This window comes from Paramacrobiotus metropolitanus, unplaced genomic scaffold (genome assembly GCF_019649055.1).
Source record: "Paramacrobiotus metropolitanus isolate TYO unplaced genomic scaffold, Prichtersi_v1.0 Parri_scaffold0000010, whole genome shotgun sequence".
Taxonomy (NCBI): domain Eukaryota; kingdom Metazoa; phylum Tardigrada; class Eutardigrada; order Parachela; family Macrobiotidae; genus Paramacrobiotus; species Paramacrobiotus metropolitanus.
The window spans coordinates 297518-322403 of record NW_026570230.1 but is presented as its reverse complement, the minus strand read 5'-3'; the positions used below and the strand labels follow the sequence as shown (position 1 = coordinate 322403).

General features: G+C 47.2%; 2 protein-coding genes across 2 annotated transcripts; both read right to left on the bottom strand.

The window, feature by feature from the left end:
- Nucleotides 1–10271: 10271 nt before the first annotated feature.
- LOC129583443 (uncharacterized) lies at nucleotides 10272–12568 on the bottom strand. The gene is made up of 2 exons (XM_055475241.1): nucleotides 11017–12568; nucleotides 10272–10528 (listed from the first exon to the last, which is right to left on the bottom strand). Exons 1-2 carry the CDS (start codon nucleotides 12566–12568, stop codon nucleotides 10272–10274), a joined length of 1809 nt encoding a protein of 602 aa, XP_055331216.1.
- Nucleotides 12569–21769: 9201 nt separating this feature from the next.
- LOC129583368 (uncharacterized) lies at nucleotides 21770–24473 on the bottom strand. Its single transcript, XM_055475143.1, has 6 exons — nucleotides 24257–24473; nucleotides 24098–24167; nucleotides 23617–23669; nucleotides 23278–23398; nucleotides 22843–22969; nucleotides 21770–22530 (listed from the first exon to the last, which is right to left on the bottom strand). The coding sequence occupies exons 1-6, from the start codon at nucleotides 24329–24331 to the stop codon at nucleotides 22041–22043; spliced, it is 936 nt and encodes a 311-aa protein (XP_055331118.1). The 5' UTR covers nucleotides 24332–24473; the 3' UTR covers nucleotides 21770–22040.
- Nucleotides 24474–24886: the final 413 nt, after the last annotated feature.

Genomic DNA, 24886 nt, shown 5'->3' with positions numbered 1-24886 from the left:
GCATGCCGCTCGCCAGAATTAACATTCATTATCTCCGATAATTCCTTTTATCTATTTTGCCGCACTACGAACGGGAATATGATAATTATAATAAGGGACACTCGGTAATAAGGGGCAACTCTGCCAGCATAGCCCACACTAGTTATCGGTTCTCTCGACATCAGAGGCTAACAACTAGTGCGGGCAATTTTTCTGGATTCGCTATCTCTTAAAGAAAGTGTAACGAGCGTGCGAGTTACGCTACGAGTTTGGATACTTCGCTTTGACCATTATTTCGAACACTTGCACTGTATGGATCAATAAATCGAACCAAATTAGCAGCCACTCTAGCGGCGACTACTTGAGAAACTAAACTTGCCGACTGAAATGTCAAGCATTTTTCACTGTAATCTGCGCAATGAAGTTGAAAGCGTTAACAGAACAGTCAGAAACTTAGAACCTGCTGCTCTCCCATGCATAGTAGTTTCTTATGTTGTCTGTTGCATTGAAAATTATTTTTATAATTTTTGTCTACTTTGCAGTATTACTTACTCATTTAATTTAGTATTTCGGGGTATACCGTAAGTTACGTTAGCATAGGCGAGACAAGAGCCATTGTCGCATTCGCCTCAGGTGCACCTACGATCAAAATTCGATGACTGGATTCCATTAGAGTGGAAAGTAATGTTGGTGTTATTTGAAATTCAGGCAAAAGTAAGAAATGCTTTTTATATATAAGAGATTTTATCAAAATAATTTTGTCCGCCAAAACGAACTAACACGAGACAGATATTAGTCATTCATTGCGACATTTGCGTAGTGCGCATCTGTAACCGTCCAAAACGACCGGCGGTCGTTTTGGAGGGTTACACATGTCTGTAGCCAGCTGACACTTTAGTCGGACCGCACTTAACAAAACGGAAGGAACAACATCCGGACGTGCATGGACAGCAGGCAGAAGAAGGACGAGCATCACACACCCGCCCGGCAACCGGCGTCCCGGTGCACCCGCCCGGCAACCGGCGTCCCGGTGGACATTGCGGACCAAACCGAGCCGGTAAACGCACAATCTGGAGAACAGGTAGCGGAAACCGCAGTGGGTGGATCGTAACCCGGCACGGCAGCCAGCCGGCCTGGATGGAGCGGACCAGCTTACATCAACGGTCACTCGGCACAGTTCGACCGAGAGCTCAGTCGACCGCTTGGAACAATCGGCATATGTGGGAGTCCCGGCTGTGCCGTTCCCGGCTGTGCCGTTCCCGGCTGTGCCGTTCCCGGCTGTGCCGTTCCCGGCTGTGCCGTTCCCGGCTGTGCCGTTCCCGGCTGTGCCGTTCCCGGCTGTGCCGTTCCCGGCTGTGCCGTTCCCGGCTGTGCCGTTCCCGGCTGTGCCGTTCCCGGCTGTGCCGTTCCCGGCTGTGCCGTTCCCGGCTGTGCCGTTCCCGGCTGTGCCGTTCCCGGCTGTGCCGTTCCCGGCTGTGCCGTTCCCGGCTGTGCCGTTCCCGGCTGTGCCGTTCCCGGCTGTGCCGTTCCCGGCTGTGCCGTTCCCGGCTGTGCCGTTCCGGCTGTGCCGTTCCCGGCTGTGCCGTTCCCGGCTGTGCCGTTCCCGGCTGTGCTGTACCGTTCCCGGCTGTGCCGTTCCCGGCTGTGCCGTTCCCGGCTGTGCCGTTCCCGGCTGTGCCGTTCCCGGCTGTGCCGTTCCCGGCTGTGCCGTTCCCGGCTGTGCCGTTCCCGGCTGTGCCGTTCCCGGCTGTGCCGTTCCCGGCTGTGCCGTTCCCGGCTGTGCCGTTCCCGGCTGTGCCGTTCCCGGCTGTGCCGTTCCCGGCTGTGCCGTTCCGGCTGTGCCGTTCCCGGCTGTGCCGTTCCCGGCTGTGCCGTTCCCGGCTGTGCCGTTCCCGGCTGTGCCGTTCCCGGCTGTGCCGTTCCCGGCTGTGCCGTTCCCGGCTGTGCCGTTCCCGGCTGTGCCGTTCCCGGCTGTGCCGTTCCCGGCTGTGCCGTTCCCGGCTGTGCCGTTCCCGGCTGTGCCGTTCCCGGCTGTGCCGTTCCCGGCTGTGCCGTTCCCGGCTGTGCCGTTCCCGGCTGTGCCGTTCCCGGCTGTGCCGTTCCCGGCTGTGCCGTTCCCGGCTGTGCCGTTCCCGGCTGTGCCGTTCCCGGCTGTGCCGTTCCCGGCTGTGCCGTTCCGGCTGTGCCGTTCCCGGCTGTGCCGTTCCGGCTGTGCCGTTCCCGGCTGTGCCGTTCCCGGCTGTGCCGTTCCCGGCTGTGCCGTTCCCGTGCCGTTCCCGGCTGTGCCGTTCCCGGCTGTGCCGTTCCCGGCTGTGCCGTTCCGGCTGTGCCGTTCCCGGCTGTGCCGTTCCCGGCTGTGCCGTTCCCGGCTGTGCCGTTCCCGGCTGTGCCGTTCCCGGCTGTGCCGTTCCGGCTGTGCCGTTCCCGGCTGTGCCGTTCCGGCTGTGCCGTTCCCGGCTGTGCCGTTCCCGGCTGTGCCGTTCCCGGCTGTGCCGTTCCCGGCTGTGCCGTTCCCGGCTGTGCCGTTCCCGGCTGTGCCGTTCCCGGCTGTGCCGTTCCCGGCTGTGCCGTTCCGGCTGTGCCGTTCCCGGCTGTGCCGTTCCCGGCTGTGCCGTTCCCGGCTATTGCCGTCCCCGGCTGTGCCGTTCCCGGCTGTGCCGTGCCCGGCGGTGCCGTTCCCGGCTTTGCCGTTCCCGGCTGTGCCGTTCCCGGCTGTGCCGTTCCCGGCTGTGCCGTTCCCGGCTGTGCCGTTCCCGGCTGTGCCGTTCCCGGCTGTGCCGTTCCCGGCTGTGCCGTTCCCGGCTGTGCCGTTCCCGGCTGTGCCGTTCCCGGCTGTGCCGTTCCGGCTGTGCCGTTCCGGCTGTGCCGTTCCCGGCTGTGCCGTTCCCGGCTGTGCCGTTCCCGGCTGTGCCGTTCCCGGCTGTGCCGTTCCCGGCTGTGCCGTTCCCGGCTGTGCCGTTCCCGGCTGTGATTGATCAATAATTCTTTTGCGGTATTTGACTCGCAGACTGACGAATAACTGAATTTTGAAAAGCGGATGCTGTTGTAGTTTTGTTTGTTTTGGTCAGGTTGTATGTAGCCAGCAGGTTCATATGAACCTGCTGGCTACAGGTGAATACGGGTTTTGCTCGAGTGAAACTATAAAATACAGCGCTACAACCATCAGGCTCGATCCAGATCGCTCCAGATGGGCATTTTCGTGCTGCTTGTTTGCTCCAGTTTATTGATTCCTCAATAAAGCTGTTTATAATCGCTAGCCTCTAAGTTGTGCTGCCGATAACAGTGCTGAAAGCCGGACTAAAACCGTCGACGCATGGTTATTTTGAAAATAAGTTTTAATTCGACTACAGTGAAACCTCTCGTTACATACACTTCTTTATTAAATATTCTGTAAGGAACCGAATTGACTCGCATGTTATAACATAGGATTAGGGGGGATTATCTTTATGACATTCACCTCTTTATAAGCGTTACATACACTTTGCGCGGAATCGAATGTAGTTTAGCTAGTGTAGAGAATCACAACATGAACAACATTCAGCTCCGGTTAAAAACAGTTATATACAAATAGCCAGATGCAATCTGATGTTCTTAACATCCTGAACTAATAAGGAGCTACATTAACGTTGTTTTACCAGTGTTCAAGTGCTAATCATACTCGTATGAAATCAAAACGAAGTTTGATTTTTTGATTTACTCGTATGTAATACAAATTTATAATGTATTACAGATTCTTGCTGCTGCCTTAATCTTGCATTTATAAATACATGTTCGGGTTCGGCTGGTTCAGTTGGGTTTTGGTTGGGTTCAGTCGGCTCGCTAACTTTTCGGTTCGGTTTAGCTGGTTCGCTAAGGTTTTGGTTGGGTTCAGTCGGATCACTAAAGATTAGGTTGGGTTTGGCTGGTTCAGTAGGGTTTTGGTTGGGTTTATTCAAGTTCAGCTGGTTCACTAAGGTTTTGGTGGGGTTCAGCCGGTTCACTGGAAATTAGGTTGGGTTCGGCTGGTTCAGTAAGGTTTTGGTTGGTTTCATTCGGTGCACTAACTTTTCCGTTGGGTTCAGTCGGTTCAGTAATGTTTTGGTTGTGTTCACTCAATTCACTAAGGATTAGGTTAAGCTCAGCCGGTTCACTAAAGTTTGGGTTGGCTTCAGCTGGTTCATTTGGTTTAGTGTGTTCAGCAGGTTCACTATAGGTTGTGAGTTCGTTCAGTAGGTGCATTTCATTTGGTAACTGTTTTGGCTCTGACCAATGAGAGCGATTTGGAGGCGGGAGCGTTACGGACAGACAGCTCTGTCTTAATAGTTAAGAAGACTAGCAACGACCGCGGCGCGTAGCGCCGCGGATTTAACGAAGGTGGATTAATTTGTAGTTTTTATGTATTAAAAGGGTAGCATTTCAAAACTTAGCGGACGTCCTTAACTGGAACACGTTATTCTTTTCAACTAATAAGCTAACTGTACTGTATAGTGTGTTTGGTTTTTACGCAAAATATTTAACGCAAACAGTTTCGTTTACCTAACCGTTAGCATAGCCGTGAACTCTCGCATTATGACGTGACTTGTGCGATCACGTTATGCCGTTACCTCTCGCGTAGTAATACTACGCCGCTAAACTATCACGTGGTAACGTTACGCTGGTTACCCTCTGCAAGAATGATACGTAGCTTACCGTAGTAGATACGTATGTAGTAGATACATAGATTTCGTGTGGTTGCGTTACGCAGCCTGCTCTCGCCTGGTAACCTTACGCTGTTAAATCTTGCGTGGTAAAGTTACGCAGCTTTCTCTCGCGCGGTAACTTTCCTCTGGTTCGTCTCGCGTGATCACGTTACGCTGCTTCGTTTCGCTTGCTTACGTTATGTCTCCGACTGTCGCGTTCTTACTTTGCTCCACCCACTTCCTCGAGATAACGCTACGCTGCTTTGAGTGGTTAAAAACTAAAATTCGCCCATTACTTTCGGTGGTAACATTAAGCCGCTTACTTTCACGTTGTAATATTAAGCTGCTTACTCGTGTGGTTACGTTATTTCGCTTACCCTAGTATGGTAACGTTGCTGTGCTTACTTTCGCGGGTTAGCGTTACGCTGCTAACACTCACGTTGTAACGCTACTTGTTTTATTTCCGCGTGGCAACCCTTACGTTGCTTACTCTCGAGTGGTAACATTACTGAGTTTACTTTCGCGTTGTAACATTGCGTTGCTTACTCTCTCGGGGTCACGGTATTGCGCTGACTCTAGCGTGGTAACGTTACCCCATTTACTCTCGCGTGGTAAAATTACGCTGATTGCTCTTTGCAATAGGTTCACACAACTTTCTCTCGTGTGCTTACATTCCGCTGCTTGCGAGCGAGTGGTAGCGTCACTGCGCGTACTCTAGCGTGGTTACGTTACGTTGTTAAGCGGATTGGGTTGGGTTAGGTTTATTTGGTTCAACAATGTTTAGGTCAAGTTCAGTCGCATTGCTAAGGATAAGGTTTGGTTTTTTTGGTTCAATAATTTTTATGTTGAGTTTAGTCGGTTCACTAATGTTTTTGGTTTGGTTCATTTGGTTCGTTGACGTTTGGTTGGGTTCAGCTAGTTCACTAAAGATTCGGTTGGGTTCAGTTGGTTCAATAAAGATTTGGTTGGGTTCAGTTGGTTCACTGAAGATTAGGTTGGGTTTGACTGGTTCAGTAAGGTTTTGGTTGGGTTCAGTCGGTTCGCTAACTTTTCGGTCGGGTTCAGTTGGTTCATTGACGTTTAGGTTCGGTTCAGCCGGTTCACTAAAGATTCGGTTGGTTTCAGTTGGTTCAATAAGGGTTTGGTTGGGTTTAGTCGGCTCACTGAAGATTTGGTTGGGTTCGTTTGGTTCAGTAAAATTTTGGTTGGGTTCAGTCGGTTCGCTAACTTTTCGATTGGGTTCAGATGGTTCAATCAGGCTTTGGTTGGGTTCAGTCGGTTCACTTAGTTTTAGCGTGGGTTCAGCTGGTTCACTGGGGATTAGGTTGGGTTCAGCAGGTTCGTTTTGTTTAGTAAGTGTGGTCAGCAGGTTCACTATAGTTTGTGAGTTTGTTCAGTAGGTTCACTTCATTTGGTAAGTGTTTTGGCTCTGACCAGTGAGAGCGATTTGGAGGCGGGAGCGTTACGGACAGACAGCTCTGTCTTAATAGTTACAAGCAGGACGCGCGGCGCTTACGCGCCGCGCTGACGCTGCCCACGGTTACAAACGGCTTAAAAGTGTGGGTCTAAAGGCCATCAGTGACCAAAGGCTTAAAAGGCCTTCAGTGACCAAAGGCTTAAAAGGCCTTCGGTGACCAACGTACCACCCGCGTGGCCTTCGGTGACCAAAGACTCAAAAAAGCGGGTACCACACGCCTGGCTTTCGGTGACCAAAGGCTCAAAAAAGCGGATACCGCACGCGGGGCCCTCGGTGACCAACAGCTCAGAAAAGCGGAGACCGCACGCGTAGCCTTCGGTGGCCAAAAGCTCAAAAACGCGGGTACCGCTCGCGCGGCCTTTGGTGATCAAAGGCCTAAAAGGTCTTCAGTGGGCAAAGGCTTAGAAAAACCGTCGGTGACCAAAGGCTTAAAAGGCGTTCGGTGACCATAGGCTTAAAAGGCCTTCGGTGGCCAACGTACCACACGCGTGGCCTTCGGTGACCAAAAGCCAAAAAAAAGCGGGTACCGCACGCGTAGCCTTTCGGTGACCAAAAGCTAAAAAAAAGCGGGTACCGCACGCGAGGCCTTCAGTGTCCAAAGGCTCAAAAGGGCGGGTACCGCACGCGGGGCCCTCGGTGACCAAAAGCTCAAAAAGGCGGTTACCACGCGCGTGGTCTTCGGTGATCAAAGGCTCAAAAAGGCGGGTACCGCACGCGTCGTCTTCAATGACCAAAGGCTTAAAAGGGCAGGTGCCGCACGCGGGACTTCGGTTACTAAAGGCTTAAAAGACGGTACCGGTAAGTTAATCAGGTTTCTTAAAGAACTAATGTTTGGAAGCTTAGTAAAGAGCAATGCTGAAGCTGGGATCCGGTTTATCAGGCGAAGGTTTTCACAGGTGGAGGTTCACTTCGGCCGCGTTACATTTCGGCCGCACTGGTTCACTTCGGCCAACGTTCATTTCGGCCGAGGCTCACTTCGGCCAGCACTCATTTCGGCCACCGCTCACTTCGGCCAGCACTCATTTCGGCCACCGCTCATTTTGGCAACAGGATGTTTGGCCATCTTATTTCCCAAGTTTTCCTAGCTTTTGTTATGTTGCATAGGTTTTCTTAGGTTATCTTTGGTTGATTGGCTTTCTTATGGTTTCTTATGGTTTATTTAACTTTCTCAGGTAGTTTTCAAGTTATTCTTAGGTTAGTTATTCTTAGGTTTTCTAACTTTTCTAATGGTTTATTTAGTTTTCTTAGGTTTTCTTTGGTTATGGTTAGGTTATTCGAAAGATTACGGTATCGAAACGTAGTTACATCCAGAAAAACGTTTCCTTGCATAAATTAGACCAAAATAAGCGTCGGCCGAAATGAATGGTGGCCGAAAAAGCTTGGCCGAAATGAAAACGGCCGAAGTGATCGGTAGCCCTAAGTTTCGGAAACTTGGTAAGGACAAACGCGCAAAAGCACAGGTTTAAGTGGCTGCAAAAGCTTAAAACCCGCTAGGCGGGTTCTGGCCAATCAGAAAGGTTAGGCTGGTTCTGGCCAATCAGAACGTTTTGAAGGCAGGAGCGTTCCGGAATAACGGCTCTGCTTTAATATATAGGACAAGCAGGACGCGCGGCGCTTACGCGCCGCGCTGACGCGGCCCACGGTTGCAAACGGCTTAAAAGTGTGGGTCTAGAGGCCATCAGTGACCAATTGCTTAAAAGGCCTTCAGTGACCAAAGGCTTAAAAGGTCTTTGGTGACCAAAAGCCTAACACGCCTTCAATGGGCAAAGGCTTAAAAAACCGTCGGTGACCAAAGGCTTAAAAGGCGTTTGGTGACCATAGGCTTAAAAGGCCTTCGGTGGCCAACGTACCACACGCGTGGCCTTCGGTGACCAAAGGCTCAAAAAGGCGGGTGCCACGCGCGTGGCCTTCGGTGACCAACGGCTCAAAAAAGCGGGTATTGGGCGCGTGGCTTTCGGTGATCAGGCTCAAAAAGGCGGGTACTACACGCCTGGCTTTCGGTGACCAAAAGCCAAAAAAGGCGGGTGCCATACGCCTGGCTCTCGGTGACCAAAGGCTCAAAAAAGGGGGGCACGCGGGGAAACCGCACGCGGGGCCTTCGGTGACCAAAAGCTCAGAAAGGCGGGTGCCACGCGCGTGGCCTTCGGTGACCAAAGGCTCAAAAAAGCGGGTACCAGGCGCGTGGCTTTCGGTGATCAGGCTCAAAAAGGCGGGTACTACACGCCTGGCTCTCGGTGACCAAAAGCTAAAAAAAGGGGGGGCACGCGGGGAACCGCACGCGAGGCCTTCGGTGACCAAAAGCTCAGAAAGGCGGGTACCGCACGCGCGGCCTTTGGTGACCAAAGGCCTAAAAGGCCTTCAGTGGGTAAAGGCTTAGAAAAACCGTTTGTGACCAAAGGCTTAAAAGGCGTTCGGTGACCATAGGCTTAAAAGGCCTTCGGTGGCCAACGTACCACACGCGTCGCCTTCGGTGATCAAAGGCTCAAAAAGGCGAGTACCGCACGCCTGGCTTTCCATGACCAAAAGCTAAAAAAGCGGTTACCGCACGCGGGGCCTTTGGTGTTCAAAAGCTCAAAAGGGCGGGTACCGCACGTGGGGCCCTCGGTGACCAAGAGCTCAAAAAGGCGAGTACCGCACGCGGGGCCTTCGGTGACCAAAGGCTCAAAATGGCGGGTACCGCACGCGAGGCCTTCGGTGACCAAAAGCTCAGAAAGGCGGGTACCGCACGCGCGGCCTTTGGTGACCAAAGGCCTAAAAGGCCTTCAGTGGGTAAAGGCTTAGAAAAACCGTTTGTGACCAAAGGCTTAAAAGGCGTTCGGTGACCATAGGCTTAAAAGGCCTTCGGTGGCCAACGTACCACACGCGTGGCCTTCGGTGATCAAAGGCTCAAAAAGGCGAGTACCGCACGCCTGGCTTTCCATGACCAAAAGCTAAAAAAGCGGTTACCGCACGCGGGGCCTTTGGTGTTCAAAAGCTCAAAGGGCGGGTACCGCACAAGACCCTCGGTGACCAAGAGCTCAAAAAGGCGAGTACCGCACGCGGGGCCTTCGGTGACCAAAGGCTCAAAATGGCGGGTACCACGCGCGTGGTCTTCGGTGATCAAGGGCTCAAAAAGGCGGGTACCGCACGCGTCGCCTTCGGTGACCGAAGGCTTAAAAGTGCAGGTACCGTACGCGGGACTTTCGGTTACTAAATGCTTAAAAGGTGGTACCGCAAGGTAATTAAAGGCTTATAATACGGTACCGGTAAGTTAATTAAAGTTGTCAGGTTTGTTAAATAACTAATTTTTGGAAGCTTAGCAAGGAGCAATGCTGAAGCTGGGATCCGGTTTCTTAGGCGAAGGTTTTCACAGGTGAAGGTACTAAGTTTCGGAAACTTGGTAAGGACAAACGCGCAAAAGCACAGGTTTAAGGGGCTGGAAAAGCTTAAAACCCGCTAGGCGGGTTCTGGCCAATCAGAAAGGTTATGCTGGTTCTGGCCAATCAGAACGTTTTGGAGGCAGGAGCGTTCCGGAATAACGGTTCTGCTTTAATATATAGGAAGACTAGCAACGCCCGCGGCGCTGACACGCCGCGGCATCCAATGAATGTAAAGACAGCAACTCCTGTTGCTGAATCGAAAGAAAGATCACTACTGTTTTTAATGTGCTACTTATTGTAAAGGGCCTTGAATAGGCAGGAACGCCAACTGTACCAGCGAGTTTTATCAGTTATTTTTTATTTGGTCAAGATCATTATGAAACCTCCTGATAAACAACGTTTTTGGTTTGCTTCTTCCCAGCCGGAAGCAGCACCTTAATCGCAGAAAACTTTCGTGCCCGTGAAAACGCAACATACAACTGACCGTGACAAAAGACAGGAGATTTCAAAACAATACCGACATTACTAAATGTTTGCCCTTGTGATTTAATAATTGTCATTGCAAAAGCCACGCGGACGGGAAACAGAAGCCGATCAAAACGAAAGGGCAAAAAGTCGCCTGTTGCCTGCAATTTTATTCTGGGTATCAGGAAGCGCTTGCCTTTGCTGGTTCCTGTAAGCACTTCACAGTCAAGCGTATGATGCAAAAGACGCCGAATTATTAATCTTGACCCATTGTACAGTCCATGTTTCGTGTCTAGATTTCGAAGAAACATCCCCACAGTTCCCACCTTCAGGCTAAGTTTGTGGGGGCAGTCCGTTCGGCGTTAGCGTGTAAAGGAATTCTTCAGGAAACTCTGTCGGATCCTCGCCCTCTTCGCAAGTTATACTGTCAATGCTTTCATACGTAGCTGCAGCTCCCTCAATCTTTTCGACTATCTCGTCAATAATTTCCAGCGTTTCATCATTGGTTGGGCAAAGTATGACACTGCCCAATAGCTTTTCCGTGTTGTCTACTGGAATAATATCCCCAAAAACCTCTTGGATAATGTTTCCTGTAAATCAATTCTCATTTTCAAGGTTTGCCAAAGCACAGTAAGGCACTTAACTGAAGCAGTTGTGAGGAGGAGTGGCCTCTCCGTTCACCCGCGCACAGGCGGCTGCTAGGTTGTTTTGCTGTTTTTGCCGTGTTTTTCTCCATCTACCAGATTCTAAATCTGGTAGATTCTTCAGTTGCTAGATTTCGTCGTCTGAGCTGGATGCTTTTTCATTTTTGCCCCGCAGCAAGGTGCTGCGGTGGCCTTTGATATGATGTATGGGAGAGAGATAAAGTGTGCAGTGTGTTGGCGTTCAGTTTCCGTTTCTGTTCGCGCACAGGGGTGAACTAGCCGTTCATCCCCTGTTAGACAGTGATACAAACTTTATAAAGTTTGCAGAGCTTAGTAAACTACTAAGATTTAGATGAGGTGGCGTATTATCAATTTTTTTACAAGGTTGTAATATCAAAATAAAAACCAAAAGCGAGGTAACTGCTTTGAGGTACCTGAACTGATGCAGCATTCGGGAACTTCGATTTCATCGTTTTCGTCCACGGGGAGCTTTCCTTCACCAAGACCCAACAGCCAGTGACAGAATTCCTCTTGGCCATTTTCCGCGCGCAAATTCTGATGCAGCTTATAAGTTTTAAAGAACCGCCATAACTGGGACCGTTTGAGAGAAGCAGCCAGCTGCTGGGCTTTATTTCCACGTTCAATTACTGGCAAAACCTGTCTATAATCGCCACCAAGAACCATAACTTTTTCACCAAAAGGCAGATTGTTTTGCATTAGTTCACGAAGGCTGACGTCAATCGTCTCCAGAGCCATAGCAGATGACATCGGCGCTTCATCCCATAAAAAAACTTTAGCATTGCGCAGCTTGATCCCCAAATGGTTACGACTTGATACGGCGAGGCGGGAATTGCTATCTAATTTGAGCGGCAGCCCTGTTCCAGTGTGCACAGTAGTCCCACGCGGCAGTAGATTTCCAGCGATCCCTGTGCTAGCCATGCAAACGACAGAAATGCCTTCGCCAGTTAACTGATGAGCAATGGCGGTAAATACAAAGGTTTTTCCAGTTCCACCAGGAGCGCCAACAAAGATGCAACGTTCGTTAGATCTCTCATGAACAGCGTCCATAACTGCGTTCGTAACTGTTTTCTGTCCTTCGTTCATGGGTGCAAACATTTCGCTGCCTTTCTTTAACTCCGCTTTCTTGTCGATGATTTCTTCTTGAAATTCCGAAGGGCGAGGAGGCTCAGAAATTTGATACGGACGAAGAAGGCTGACGCCAAATGAATCTAGGCGTTTGTTGACATCGGTGTACGCAAAAAATATGGCTGCGTCCGGCGTGCGGTTACGCCTGAAGTCTTCGCTCATAGCCTGGTTGTATGTCTGCCATAAATTACGGGCATCCGATGGTGGAAGGTTCCCACAGATCAGGATTGTCACAAACAGGCATCGCATAGCAGCGGGCATAGCAGTCCCAGAAGCTTCTTCCATACACTGAATCCAGTGGTCGCTGTTCTCCAGCAACCCTCGTGCTCTCGCTGAATCCTTAATTGTGGCAAATGTCTCGCCATTCACCGATTGAAGGTCTGTGAAGCTTAGTGGCCCAGCGACATGGAGCAAAAGAAGGCGCAAGTAGAAACGTTCACAGTCCCGTGGATTTACGGCATACATGCGGCCGATAGCTTTTCCCCCCGTCTCGTTAACGCGCTTTTTCCAGGCACCTATTTCAAAGCGATATTTAATTGGTATGTCGTGGTACAGTATTGACCTGGCATCTGCATCCTTTTGGTTGAGTTTAAACCATGCGGTGAGCATAGTGTCACGGGTAGAGGCGCTTTCCACAGCAGTTTCTTCTTCTCCCGCGGCAAAATACACCTCTTGTTCATTAGGCTTGTGCACCGGCAAACGGACTACAGTATGAGACTTTGCGTGCATTTCGTACTTGCTCAGCCGCCAATGCGCTTCCGGGGCGCTGATGTACCGCGAATCAACGAACGCTTGAATTTCATCCATGTTGAGGACTTTGTTGCCGCTCGAATCGGTCATAGTGATAAGGGCAACGTCGTGGCCTTTAAAAATATACTTGTAGAAACTAACTTGTAGGTACTTGAAACTTTTGGTCGTAGCGCAAATTTCAACATTGATGTGACAATCGTATTTCAGAAGAAGGTACGGATTATATGGCACAATCCATTGATTGTCAACAGTGCGACTACCAACTGTGATGGTTATGCCTGAATGCCTTCGCCGGTATTCGGGGTATCCGTCCTTGTTTGGGTTAGTCTCCGGGCAAAAAGCTTTTGGGAATTTTGCATGACACACTCCCGTCTCTTTCATGCATACAGAACTGGGGTTTATCTTTCCGCATGGCCCGTGTATCATGAATTTTTTTATAGCTTCGTATAAACGTGGTTGCTTTGTCGGGTCCGGAATCTCGCAGCAGACAACTTTGTCAATGGTGTCCGTCTCCACTCGGGCGTCTCTTTTATCCACAATCAGGAGAAGGTGGCAGTGAAGAAAGGCACGTTTTTGAAATTCAATGGTCTAAAAAGTTTATAAGATTTTTTATCCGGTGAAACAAAACAATAACTATATTGAGGCAACGAAACCAATTTTGCCTTTGTGAGTCTCAAGCGTATTGTTTCAAACTCTCACCATACAAAACGCGTCAACTCGGCCAAAGATTTCGCGCTTTTCGATGTCTTCTAGCAGAAATTTCAGCTTCAGCTTGAAGACTTTGGAAACCAGGTCAGGTCTGTCAGTAGCTTGCTGTCCCGGGTAAAGATTATCTTGAATTTCAGACCACCTGGGGTTACACGTCATTGTCAAAAAAAGAAACGGTTTTCCAAACTTCCGACAAAGAGACATAGCATCCTGGTAATTCTGACGTATTGCTCGTGGCCCTGCAGCAAAGCTGGAGCTCAGTACAACGGTGCGTCCTGGCTCAGCTTCGCGCGCCGATGCCGCCGAGTCTAAATAGTCAGGCAGTCCTTGGTACGTTTCCACTCGCAATTTCTTTTGTTGCAGTCTCTGAAACTGCAGGCGAGATCCTTCCACTTTAACGTACGAATCGACCAGGTACTGTTGGAACAACTTTTTTGCCGCATAGTATTGGGTTAAAATTCCCACGGTCAGCAATTCGGTAGCTATAGAACTGCAAAAACAGTAGTAGTAAGAATCCTTTGGCAACGGTTGGGTGCAAAACTAAATGGTTTTGCGGAAGGCAGGAGCTTTGTTGGACCAACCGCTACAGTAAGCTTATGGCTTTACAGCGGTTTATTGGATTAACGTTTTCGCAAAGATAAGTGGATTTTCTTAACTTTCGGAAAAGCCTAGTGGCTGCTCAGTTCTCGGCATTCAGTAGCTTGACTACACCTACCTCCAACTGGGATATTTCGCTGCGTCCTCGTGTCCGCTCCATTTCTGGGTGAAAGCCCTTAGTCCCAAGCGGGAAGAATAACGGGTAACACATTGGTTCACAGTCACCATTCAAAGTGGGAATCGTTTTCAGGCCAGTTGATTTACAGTAGACTGCCAAACAATGTACCGGAAAGCCTCCTTCACTCCCACCGACTATAATGGCCGCAACCTCGTTACTCGTCGGTGCTGCGTATTTACGGCTTGGTTTTCGCCGGTTGTTGTCGAAAATGAGTTTCACTTCCAGAGGTGGGCGGTTATCTTGCAGAGCTTTCTTTTGCTCCTCTTTCTCCACTTCATTCATCATTCGATAAGCTGCAGCAAAAGGGTTGACGGCTCTTATAACCGCTTCCAGTTCATCAAGTTTCTTGAAATCCAGGTCTTTGTTCTGTTGATTAGTTACTCGAACCTCAGCAGCATCCGCGCTATCAAGGAAATATAGCTGCCCGTATGACGGTTTTTTGTCAGTTTCCGCTTTTGCTGGTCCAAGAAAACGGTACAGCTGGCCTGATATTGTATGGACAGGGTCCGCGTCCTGGTGGCTTGTCCAGTTTTGCCACAATAGAGGCAAATGCCAGTGCGCTGTTGTACTGTCTTATGTGCTCCAGAAAGTTGTTGGAAGCCGGGTGTTCCCCGAGAAGAAGCGCCCTTAAAAGCTGGGGAAATCCTTCCGGTACGACAGGATCCAACACAACTGCGCCTTTTTGACAGCAAGTCGTAAAAATGTTTTTGTCCTTGCCAGTCAGCTCGGATTTGAAATGCCGGGCTCCACAGGCAGAACAAATGCAGTTTATAGGCCCCAGATCCGGAAGTGCGGTGTCTGAATCAGAGTACTGTAAAGCTTCGAACCGTCCGGGTTTTTCGGCTTTGCCTTCTTGCCATCGACTTTTATGCTGCAAAGCGTCGTGACGTAACCGGTCCTGACTTTCAGTTTCGTGCTTTCTGTTTTGCCGCATTCTTTCCAAGCCTTCCGATTGTGTGCGCATGCGCTCGTCCTCTGACAGATTTTCTCGCCATCTTAATAGGCTCTCTGCCTGTCTTCGGACCGCGCAAACCGCTGGACTGCTGACCCGTTAGTAATTCTGCGAACGAAAAAGACAAAATTCGATTTCCATCTGAGACACAAAAAAAGAAACAGGAGGAGAGAAAGCAGTGTTGTCATTCTTACCGTAACTAACGGACAGCTCGGAGTCACTTTCCAGCTCGTGTATGAGTGTCTGGGATGTAATTGTTTTGACGCCAGCGACAGACCCACTGACCTCCACAAATCCACGCACAGGTCCGAGAAACTACAGTAACACCGCATGCACCTAATAGGTCTTGAAATGGTATCCTTGAAATGGACTTACTTGATCCGCAAGGTTCAAGAAAACGACAACGCCGTCTGGAGTACGAATGTGAAGAGTTCGGTTTTCTTTGGACACCTTCGTGATCTCTCCTATCACTTTCACGGTCTTTCCAATTTTGGAAACTAAGTCCTTCGCTAACGTATACTGTTCCAAATTTTTCGACATCCGAATAGAACATTGACGCATCCAAAGACAAAAACTTTTGGCAAGAAAACTCGCGAGAAAGGAAACTAAGGTTCTAGAGTCATTTCATATTAATTAGTTCTCAAATATGTTTTAGTCGGCACCAAACTACAATGAAATAGATCTTAGTGCTTGCTTCAGAAGAAACTGAAAGACTGAAAGAAAGATCAAAATTTTTGTAAACCGGTGTTCTTTATATACTCCGCGTTGTTGAGAAATTGGTGCCGAGGATATCCAATCAGAGTTCTCTTGAAGTTACGTCATTAAAAGAATGTTCTAGAACGTTCATATCCAAAACTCCGCAGATTGCGCAAACTGAAAAATTAGTGCCGGGGATACCCAATCCGAGTTCTGTTAAAGTAACGTCATTAAAAGAATGTTCCAGAACGTTCTAAAAAAATGTTCCGGAACGTTGAAAAATAATTAGTGCCGGGGATGCCCAATCCGAGTTCTGTTGAATTTACGTCATTAAAAGAATGTTCCAGAACGTTCTAAAAAAATGTTCCGGAACGTTGAAAAATAATTAGTGCCGGGGATGCCCAATCCGAGTTCTGTTGAATTTACGTCATTAAAAGAATGTTCCAGAACGTTCTAAAAAAATGTTCCGGAACGTTGAAAAATAATTAGTGCCGGGGATGCCCAATCCGAGTTCTGTTGAATTTACGTCATTAAAAAAATGTTCTAGAACGTTCTTTTCCAGAACTCCGCAGATTGCGCAAACTGAAACATTAGTGCCGGGGATACCCAATCCGAGTTCTATTAAAGTTACGTCATTAAAGGATTGTTCCAGAACATTCTAAAAAAATGTTTCAGAACGTTCTTTACCAGAACTGTGCAAACAAAAAAATCAGAATCACGAAAATTTATGGGAAAAAGTTACTCATGACGGAAATTTTAAAACACACCGTGGAGTTTGCTCATTTGGGCCTCCAAAACCTCAAGGTGATGATGCAAGATAAGTAACTTTAGTAGGCTGACTAATTATTAGTTGGATTGAGTCGCTTTGCTGAGGATTTGGTTGAGTTTAGGTTCATTACAGTTTTGGTTGGGTTCAGTTGGTTCATTAGCGATTCGGTTGGGTTCCGCTTAATCGCTAAATTTTGGTTAGGTTTCGTAAGCGATTATGGTTTGTAAACTTCTTTTATAAGATTAGTTTGCTTAAGAAGTCGAATCAGTCGATTCATTTTGTTCAGAAAGTGGATTCAGCAGGTTCGCTTTGTATAGCAAGGTGGTTGAATGAGTTGACGTAGTTATTCTGGTTTAAGGAGCTGGTTCGGTAGGTTCATTTCGTTTAGTTAGTGTGTTCAGCAGGTTCAGTGAATTAAGTAAGTTTATTCAGCAGGTTCATCGGGTTTAGCAACAGCTTTGGTTCTGACCAATGAGAGCGATTTGGGTGCAATCGCTTTCCATAATTGCGTTCCGTAAGTCAGTTGGTTTACTAAATTCCGGTTGGGCTCAATTGGTTCCATAAGGATTAGGTTGGGTTCAGCCCGTTCACTAAGGAGTACGTTGGGATCAGCTGGTTCAGTAAGGTTTTGGTTGGGTTCAGCCCGTTCACTAAGGATTAGGTTGGGTTCAGCTGGTTCACTGAAATTAGGTTGAGTTCGGCTGATTCAGTAAGGTTTTGGTTGGGTTCAGTCGGTTCGCTTACTTTTCGGTTGGGTTCAGTTGGTTCAATCAGGTTTTGGTTGGGTTCAGCCCGTTCACTGAGGATTAAGTTGGGTTCAGCCCGTTCACTAAGGATTAGGTTGGGTTCAGCCCGTTCACTAAGAATTAGGTTGGGTTCAGCTGGTTCAGTAAGGTTTTGGTTGGGTTCAGCCCGTTCACTAAGGATTAGGTTGGGTTCAGCTGGTTCACTGAAATTAGGCTGAGTTCGGCTGATTCAGTAAGGTTTTGGTTGGGTCCAGTCGGTTCGCTTACTTTTCGGTTGGGTTCAGTCGGTTCACTAAGGATTAGGTTGGGTTCAGATGGTTCACTAAGGATTAGGTTGGGTTCAGGTGGTTCACTAAGGTCTTGGTTGGGTTCAGCCGGTTCATTTTGTTTAGTTAGTGTGTTCAGAAGGTTCACTATAGTTTGTGAGTTTGTTCAGTAGGTTCACTTCGTTTAGTAAGTGTTTTGGTTCGGACCAATGAGAGCGATTTGGAGGCGGGAGCGTTACGCACAGAGAGTTCTGTCTTAAAATAGTCGTTAATAGTTACAAGCAGGACCCGCGGCGCTTACGCGCCGCGCTGACGCGGCCCACGGTTACAAACGGCTTAAAAGAGTGGGTCTAAAGGCCATCAGTGACCAAAGGCTTAAAAGGCCTTCAGTGACCAAAGGCTTAAAAGGCCTTCGGTGACCAAAAGCCTAACAGGCCTTCAGTGGGCAAAGGCTTAGAAAACCGTCGGTGACCTAAGGCTTAAAAGGCCTTCGGTGGCCAACGTACCACACGCGTGGCCTTCGATGACCAAAGGCTCAAAAAGGCGGGCACTACACGCGTGGCCTTCGGTGACCAAAGGCTCAGAAAGGCGGGTACCGCACGCGTCGCCTTTGGTTACTAAAGCTTAAAAGGTGCTACCGCAAGGTAATTAAAGACTTAAAAGACGGTACCGGTAAGTAAATTAAAGTTATCAGGTTTCTTAAAGAACTAATGTTTGGAAGCTTAGTTAGGAGCAATGCTGAAGCTGGGATCCGGTTTATCAGGCGAAGGTTCTCACAGGTGAAAGTACTAAGTTCCGGAAGCTTGGTAAGGACAAACGCGCAACAGCACAGGTTTAAGGGGCTGCAGAAGCTTAAAACCCGCTAGGCGGGTTCTGGCCAATCAGAAAGGTTAGGCTGGTTCTGGCCAATCAGAAGGTTTTGGAGGCAGGAGCGTTCCGGAATAACGGCTCTGCTTTAATATATAGGACTAGCAACGATTGCGGCGCTACGCGCCGCGGATTTAACGAAGATGGATTACTTTGTAGTTTTTAAATATTAAAAGGGTAGCATTTCAAAACTTAGCGGACGTCCTTAACTGGAGCACGTTATTCTTTGCAACTAATAAGCTAACTGTACTGTATATTGTGTTTGGTTTTTACGCAAGATATTTAACGCAAACAGTTTCGTTCACCTAACCGTTAGCATAGCCGTGAACTCTCGCGTTATTACGTACATGTGCGATCACGTTATGCCGTTACCTCTCGCGTAGTAATGCTACGCCGCTAAACTATCACGTGGTAACGTTACGCTGGTTACCCTCTGCAAGAATGATACGTAGCTTACCGTAGTAGATACGTATGTAGTAGATACATAGATTTTCGTGTGGTTGCGTTACGCTGCCCGCTCTCGCGTGGTAACTTTACCCTGGTTCGTCTCGCGCGATCACGTTACGCTGCTTCGTCTCGCTTGCTTACGTTATGTCTCCTACTGTCGCGTTCTTACTTTGCTCCACTTACTTCCGCGAGATGACGCTACGCTGGTTCGAGCGGTTAAAAACTAAAATTCGAGTGGTTAAACATTAAATTACTTTCGGTGGTAACGTTAAGCCGCTTACTTTCACTTTGTAATATTAAACTGCTTACTCGTGTGGTTACGTTATTTCGCTTACCCTAGTATGGTAACGTTGCTGTGCTTACTTTCGCGGGGTAGCGTTACGCTGCTAATACTCACGTTGTAACGCTACTTGTTTTACTTCCGCGTGGTAACGTTACGTCCATTACTCTCGCGTGGAAAAATTACACTAATTACTCTCACTAATAGATTTACGTAGCTTTATCTACTTAACGCTACTTAACTGGCAACCCTTACGTTGCTTACTCTCTCGGGGTAACGTTATTGCGCTTACTCTAGCGTGGTAACGTTACGCCATTTACTCTCGCGTGGTTAAATTACGCTGATTGCTCTCTGCAATAGGGTCACACAGCTTTCTCTCGTGTGCTTACATTCCGCTGCTTGCGCTCGAGTGGTAGCGTCACTGCGCGTAATCTAGCGTGGTTACGTTACGTTGTTAAGCGGTTTACTAAGGATTGGGTTAGGTTTATTTGGTTCAACAATGTTTAGGTCAAGTTCAGTCCCATTGCTAAGGCTACGGTTTGGTTTTTTTGGTTCAATAATTTTTATGTTGAGTTTAGTCGGTTCACTAATGTTTTTGGTTGGCTTCAGTTGGTTCATCGACGTTTAGGTTCGGTTCAGCTGGTTCACTGAAGATTAGGTTCGGTTGGTTCAGTAAAATTTTGGTTGCGTTCAGTCGGTTCGCTAACTTTTCGGTTGGGTTCAGCTGGTTTATTGAGGATTAGGTTGGGTTCAGCTGGTCCACGGAGGATTAGGTTGGGTTCAGCTAATTCACTAAGGTTTTGATTGAGTTCAGCCGGTTCAGTAGGGTTTTGGTTGGGTTCAGTCGGTTCGCTAACTTCTCGGTTGGGTTCAGCTGGTTCACTGAGGATTAGGTTGGGTTCAGCTGGTTCACTAAGGTTTTGGTTGGGTTCAGTCGGTTCGCTAGCTTTTCGATTGGGTTCAGGTGGTTCAATCAGGTTTAGGTTGGGTTCAGCTGGTTCACGAAGGTTTTGGTTGAGTTCAGCTGGTTCATTTTGTTTAGTAAGTGTGTTCAGCAGGTTCACTATAGTTTGTGAGTTTGTTCAGTAGGTTGACTGTGTTTAGTAAGCTTTTCGGTTTTGACCAATCAGAGCGATTTGGAGGCGGGAGCGTTACGGACAGACAGCTCTGTCTTAATAGTTAGGAAGAAAAACTGTATTGCGGTGACTCTCAGATCGCTACATCTCAGCATACCGCTACATCTCAGCTCTCTGCCGGCTGATCCGAAAAGGCTGCGTTTTGAAAGAAGCTTGCGAATATGCAAAGTACATAGCAGGCGTTTAGCACATCAGCACCAACAGATCTGATGTACAATAACCGCTAAAAGCGCGTGTAGAGCAAAGGGTAACTGGCCTGCCCTTCTCTGTGACTTTTTTGAAAGGGAGCAGGGAGCTGCAGGACACAAATACCTACCGGTTGAAAAAGGCGATTTGGACCGTGCTGCAGGATCGTCACAGAAGATGGTTTGCAGGGAAGAATGGGTCTGATTCAGACCGCTTGCCATTTTTATGGCTTTTGGACGTTCTGCGAGGCTGCGATGTAGCGATCTGAGAGTCACCGCAATACAGTTAAAGATTTGCACCGAGCGCGAAGCGCGAGGTGCTGCAGTACTGTAACTGATCGTCAAGACTACACGCTCCATAGCAGAGTATATACTTCCACAGCAGAGTTGTCTGACGGCAGAAAGCGCGTCACCGTCACCTCTTTCCTATGGGATATGTGGAATTCCACAATACTGATTCCATTTCCAGTGGTACGTATCATTTTCAAGTGGTACTGGAAATGCGTAACAGATCTCAGTGGCTATTGCTCGCGCTCGGTGCAATAATGTGGTTATAAAATATAAACCACCACTAGTAAGAATAATAATAATAAGGCGGGTATGGCGGCACCGGCGCAGCAGCGTTCAGTCGTGCCGGACCGGGGAATACTGCGCAATGTGTCCGCTCCTGGTTAGTGATGACATAACGGCTTACGAGTACCCGCTGCATTCATACAAAAGCTGTGCATTAATGCTCTAGAAACAACTGTACAGTTATATTGTTGAAATTTCATGTTTAACTTAATTTGATTCAGATCGTTATCAAGCTGGTGTTACAGGGCGCGCAGGATCATCGCGGTAACACCCACCATCAGCTGGGACACCCGCCAGGGAGAATCCGGTTGAACTTTAGTAGTAAGTTATCGTTAATTTAAGAGGCATACGCTGAAATTTTTAACCGGTGTGTTTTGCCATTCTGTAGAATTAAGTACTCGCGGTTGTATGGATTAGACGGAATGGGTCAGCTTATGCTGGTTTGGATGTGTGCTTTTCGGTATGGGTGTAAATGCGCACAGGACGAAGAACGAGCGTGGTATCTCAACGGGAAGCTATTGCTGAATCGCTGGTTGAGGAGGGAACAAAATCGGGCGAATGTTGAATGGACAGAGACGGTGTTGGATCACGTACTTTGAACGAGCGCTGGAAGCTTTGCGCAGTGCTCGGCTGTGTCGGAAATGATGGCATGTCTGAGCGTAATGAAAATACGGATAACAATCCTAGCTTAACCCCCTGGCGCGTTTTTGACCTGGTGTCTGCGTTGTTTTGAATTTTCTTTATTTTGTGGTTACCCGAACAGATACATGTATTTGCGCAGCTTCGAGATTATTTGTCACATGCCGAATTGCTTTTTCGATTGTACATGGGATGGCAATAATTTTATGGCCATTCGTAGCAGCAGTATTTTACACTGATGTCATGTTTAACTAAAATAATTCACTTTTGCATCTTGGTTAAGTTGGTTTCCGGCGCAGATACTTTACATCGCGGAAGATTCTTCATATAGTACATAACTGTTAAAAATTAAAATGAAAGTGTCATATTACAAAGCATTGGATTTTGTTCTATTTTATCGCTGTTGTGTATTTTACAATACGCATGTGCTTCAGTTTGGTTGTTTCAAGCGTCAAGAAACCGTCACTGGCGACTATAACACGGATATGGATGACTGTTAAGCAATCGCAATATTAAAACTTTATTAATTTTGACTATCGCCGTGTATATTGTTATACCATATCATTAGTGGATCGTTTTTATCCACATTGTGCGGTTTGTAAAGCACATCCACAATTCTCCAGTCTTCCTGTCGCACTGCGCCGGCACCTTTGGTGAACACCTTCTTCGAGGCTACATTGTCTTCACTGATGAACATGAAACTGTCCGTTTCGCCGATCTCCTGCATGTCCTTGGCGCTATACCCAATAATTCCCCCAGCCAAGCCGCGTCCGCGAATTTCCGGCTGAACATATCCCGCCGACATGGCCATTTCCGCCGTTATGATGCCGAAGCCGACCAGCTGCTGCTCTTTGTAGATGCCCATCATCGGAAAGTGGTGGTCATGCAGGTGATAGAGATACTGCAGTGTCTCGTCGGTGCCCCCACCGTAACGCCACAGTTTACTGAGAACCGGCATATCGTCTCGGTCCGGACGACGGAAAGTGAATCCCTCGATCGGCGGTTGCGGCATACTGAAATGCACACAAACCGTCGTATTTATTCTGTACATTTTATTACCACCCAGAAACTTTAAATTTTGATTCCAGGTAGTAACGAAGAACTTTTCAACTCTTTCACAATGCATGTAGTAATACCGTTACTGTACGACTCGTATTGCTGTTACTAATCGTACTGTAAGTAAGTATAGAGGTACGCTTTCGAAACCGGTATCTTGTGTCATCACGCAACGGTGAGGTTTTCATAGGCCACTGATGAATTATTTGTTATTTAAGATAAATTGAACGCTATGTTTCTGTTCCTCAGGATTGGAAAATTTTACATACCTTGCTATTTCCGCTGGTTTAACAGTCCATCCAGTAGCAGAAAAGTGTAGGTGCTGCTTTGGACCAATTGTAGAACCATGTTTGCTGCACACCTCCTCTACCGCACCGAGAAGGTCTTCCGGAATCGCTGTAACAGAGTTTCGCAAACACTGCAAATTTTAGAATACGAGTACATACCTCCTGTCCGTACAGCACTACAGCGTGCCATACTTTAGGTTGCAAAATTTTTGTATCATAATTTTAAATAAGTTAGTTATTATAAATAAAATTTCTGATTATACGCATGTGGATGCGGGTTATCTGTCCGTAGCTATTTGATGTTCCGTTATACAGCAGTACAGTACTTTCGTCATGTACAAATGGTATGTTTATGCAGTTTACGGTCGTCAATATGTTTCGCTTCTCCAGTACTGTATATTGATATACAGCACTTACCCTGGAAATATACGGCAGTTTTCCAGTTGACCAAATCTGGTTGGTCAAGCAGCATTTTAAAGTTTTCCACATCTGTAGCAATCGCACTATAGAGATAGTGACATCGTCTGGGAACATATGTCTGGAAAGATAAACTTTTACTGCGGCTGAAGTTAAAAGTCCGGCATCGCGGTAATCCGTTACTGCGCATGCACACTTGTGTAAATATAATTCTTTAGCAGATATGTGCGCCTTCTCTGGACTCAAATGATTACGGCAGTTAAAATCACAGATTTTGCTTATACCAAAGATTAATTCATTTTAAGCTATTACAAGCGATGATAGCGTAATGATACGTACGGGATCTCCTGGGCGCGGCCGGACTAAGCAGGCAGTAAAATTAGGGAAGCGATCTGCAATCACTGGTATAAATTAAAAGGTTTCGCACATTTAACGATAAAATATTTTACTTGGGAAAAGTGTGGAAACACGGACAGAACAAGACTTATAATATTTTCGTTTAATACCACTAGTGTGAATTATAAATACGACTATTCAGACTGAAACACATTTTTACATCTTGAGACCCATGAGGAGAACACAGAGTCGTACGTACTGGACATATAAAGGTTATTTGAAATTATTATGCCATGCCAGCTATATACAGTTCATAACTACTCTGTAATATCGAAACAAAACCTTATTTGAGTGAGTGATCAGAGCACCGTGTACTGAATATGAATACTACGTTTTCAATCAAGAAAGACAGCTTCTTCAACTTTTTCGTCATTTTATGTTGGCAAATTAAAGGTAAGATTAGTAGCCAGAATAAACGCATTACCAACCACAAATTCCAGTCCAGGCCATGCAAAAGAATTTTTCTTTAGATGGTTTTGTGCCAGCTTTAGAATCTGTTCGCATAAAAAAGCATTGTAAATGGCTGTCACGGATTCAGTAATATTAATTAATGGCATGTGCACTGCATATCTGGCCTACTAACCGGAAAGGACTGTGGTAACAAATGCTGTAACTCCCCGCAAAATTCTTCCAGCTGATCCTCTTTTATTATCAACATTTTCAGGAACAACAATAATAAATTTACAACTTGAAAATCTAATTTTTTGCAAAACAGATGTTAATTTCATATAAAAAAATGCAGTCATTCACTCACTAAATTTCCTGTATCAGTTATAAAGTCAGAGGTAATATAAACTCGACACCGGCTGTCTTATTATATATATTGTATACGAGTAGTATATATAGATATTACGTTGTTTACAAAGTCGCCGACATCGCTGGATACATTCTTGATACAGTTCATTATTGAATCGATACAGTCTTGACACGATAATATTGTTAGCTACGTGCGAATTACGCTTTTGATAACCTACATTATGCAATATACGGTTTACCCGGCAGATTCGATATGATTTCCTGAAGGCCGAAAATGGATACATTTCTAGATAAAAATTTACATATGAGACAATCACTGGTCTGACAACCGCAAACCTGTCAGCCCGATAGCAGGATGAAGAACTGTTTAAATGATGTTTACAAATTACAACGGTACTACTAACACTATCTCGTTATACCAGTACTGTAATACAATATTATCAAACTTGAAAGGTGG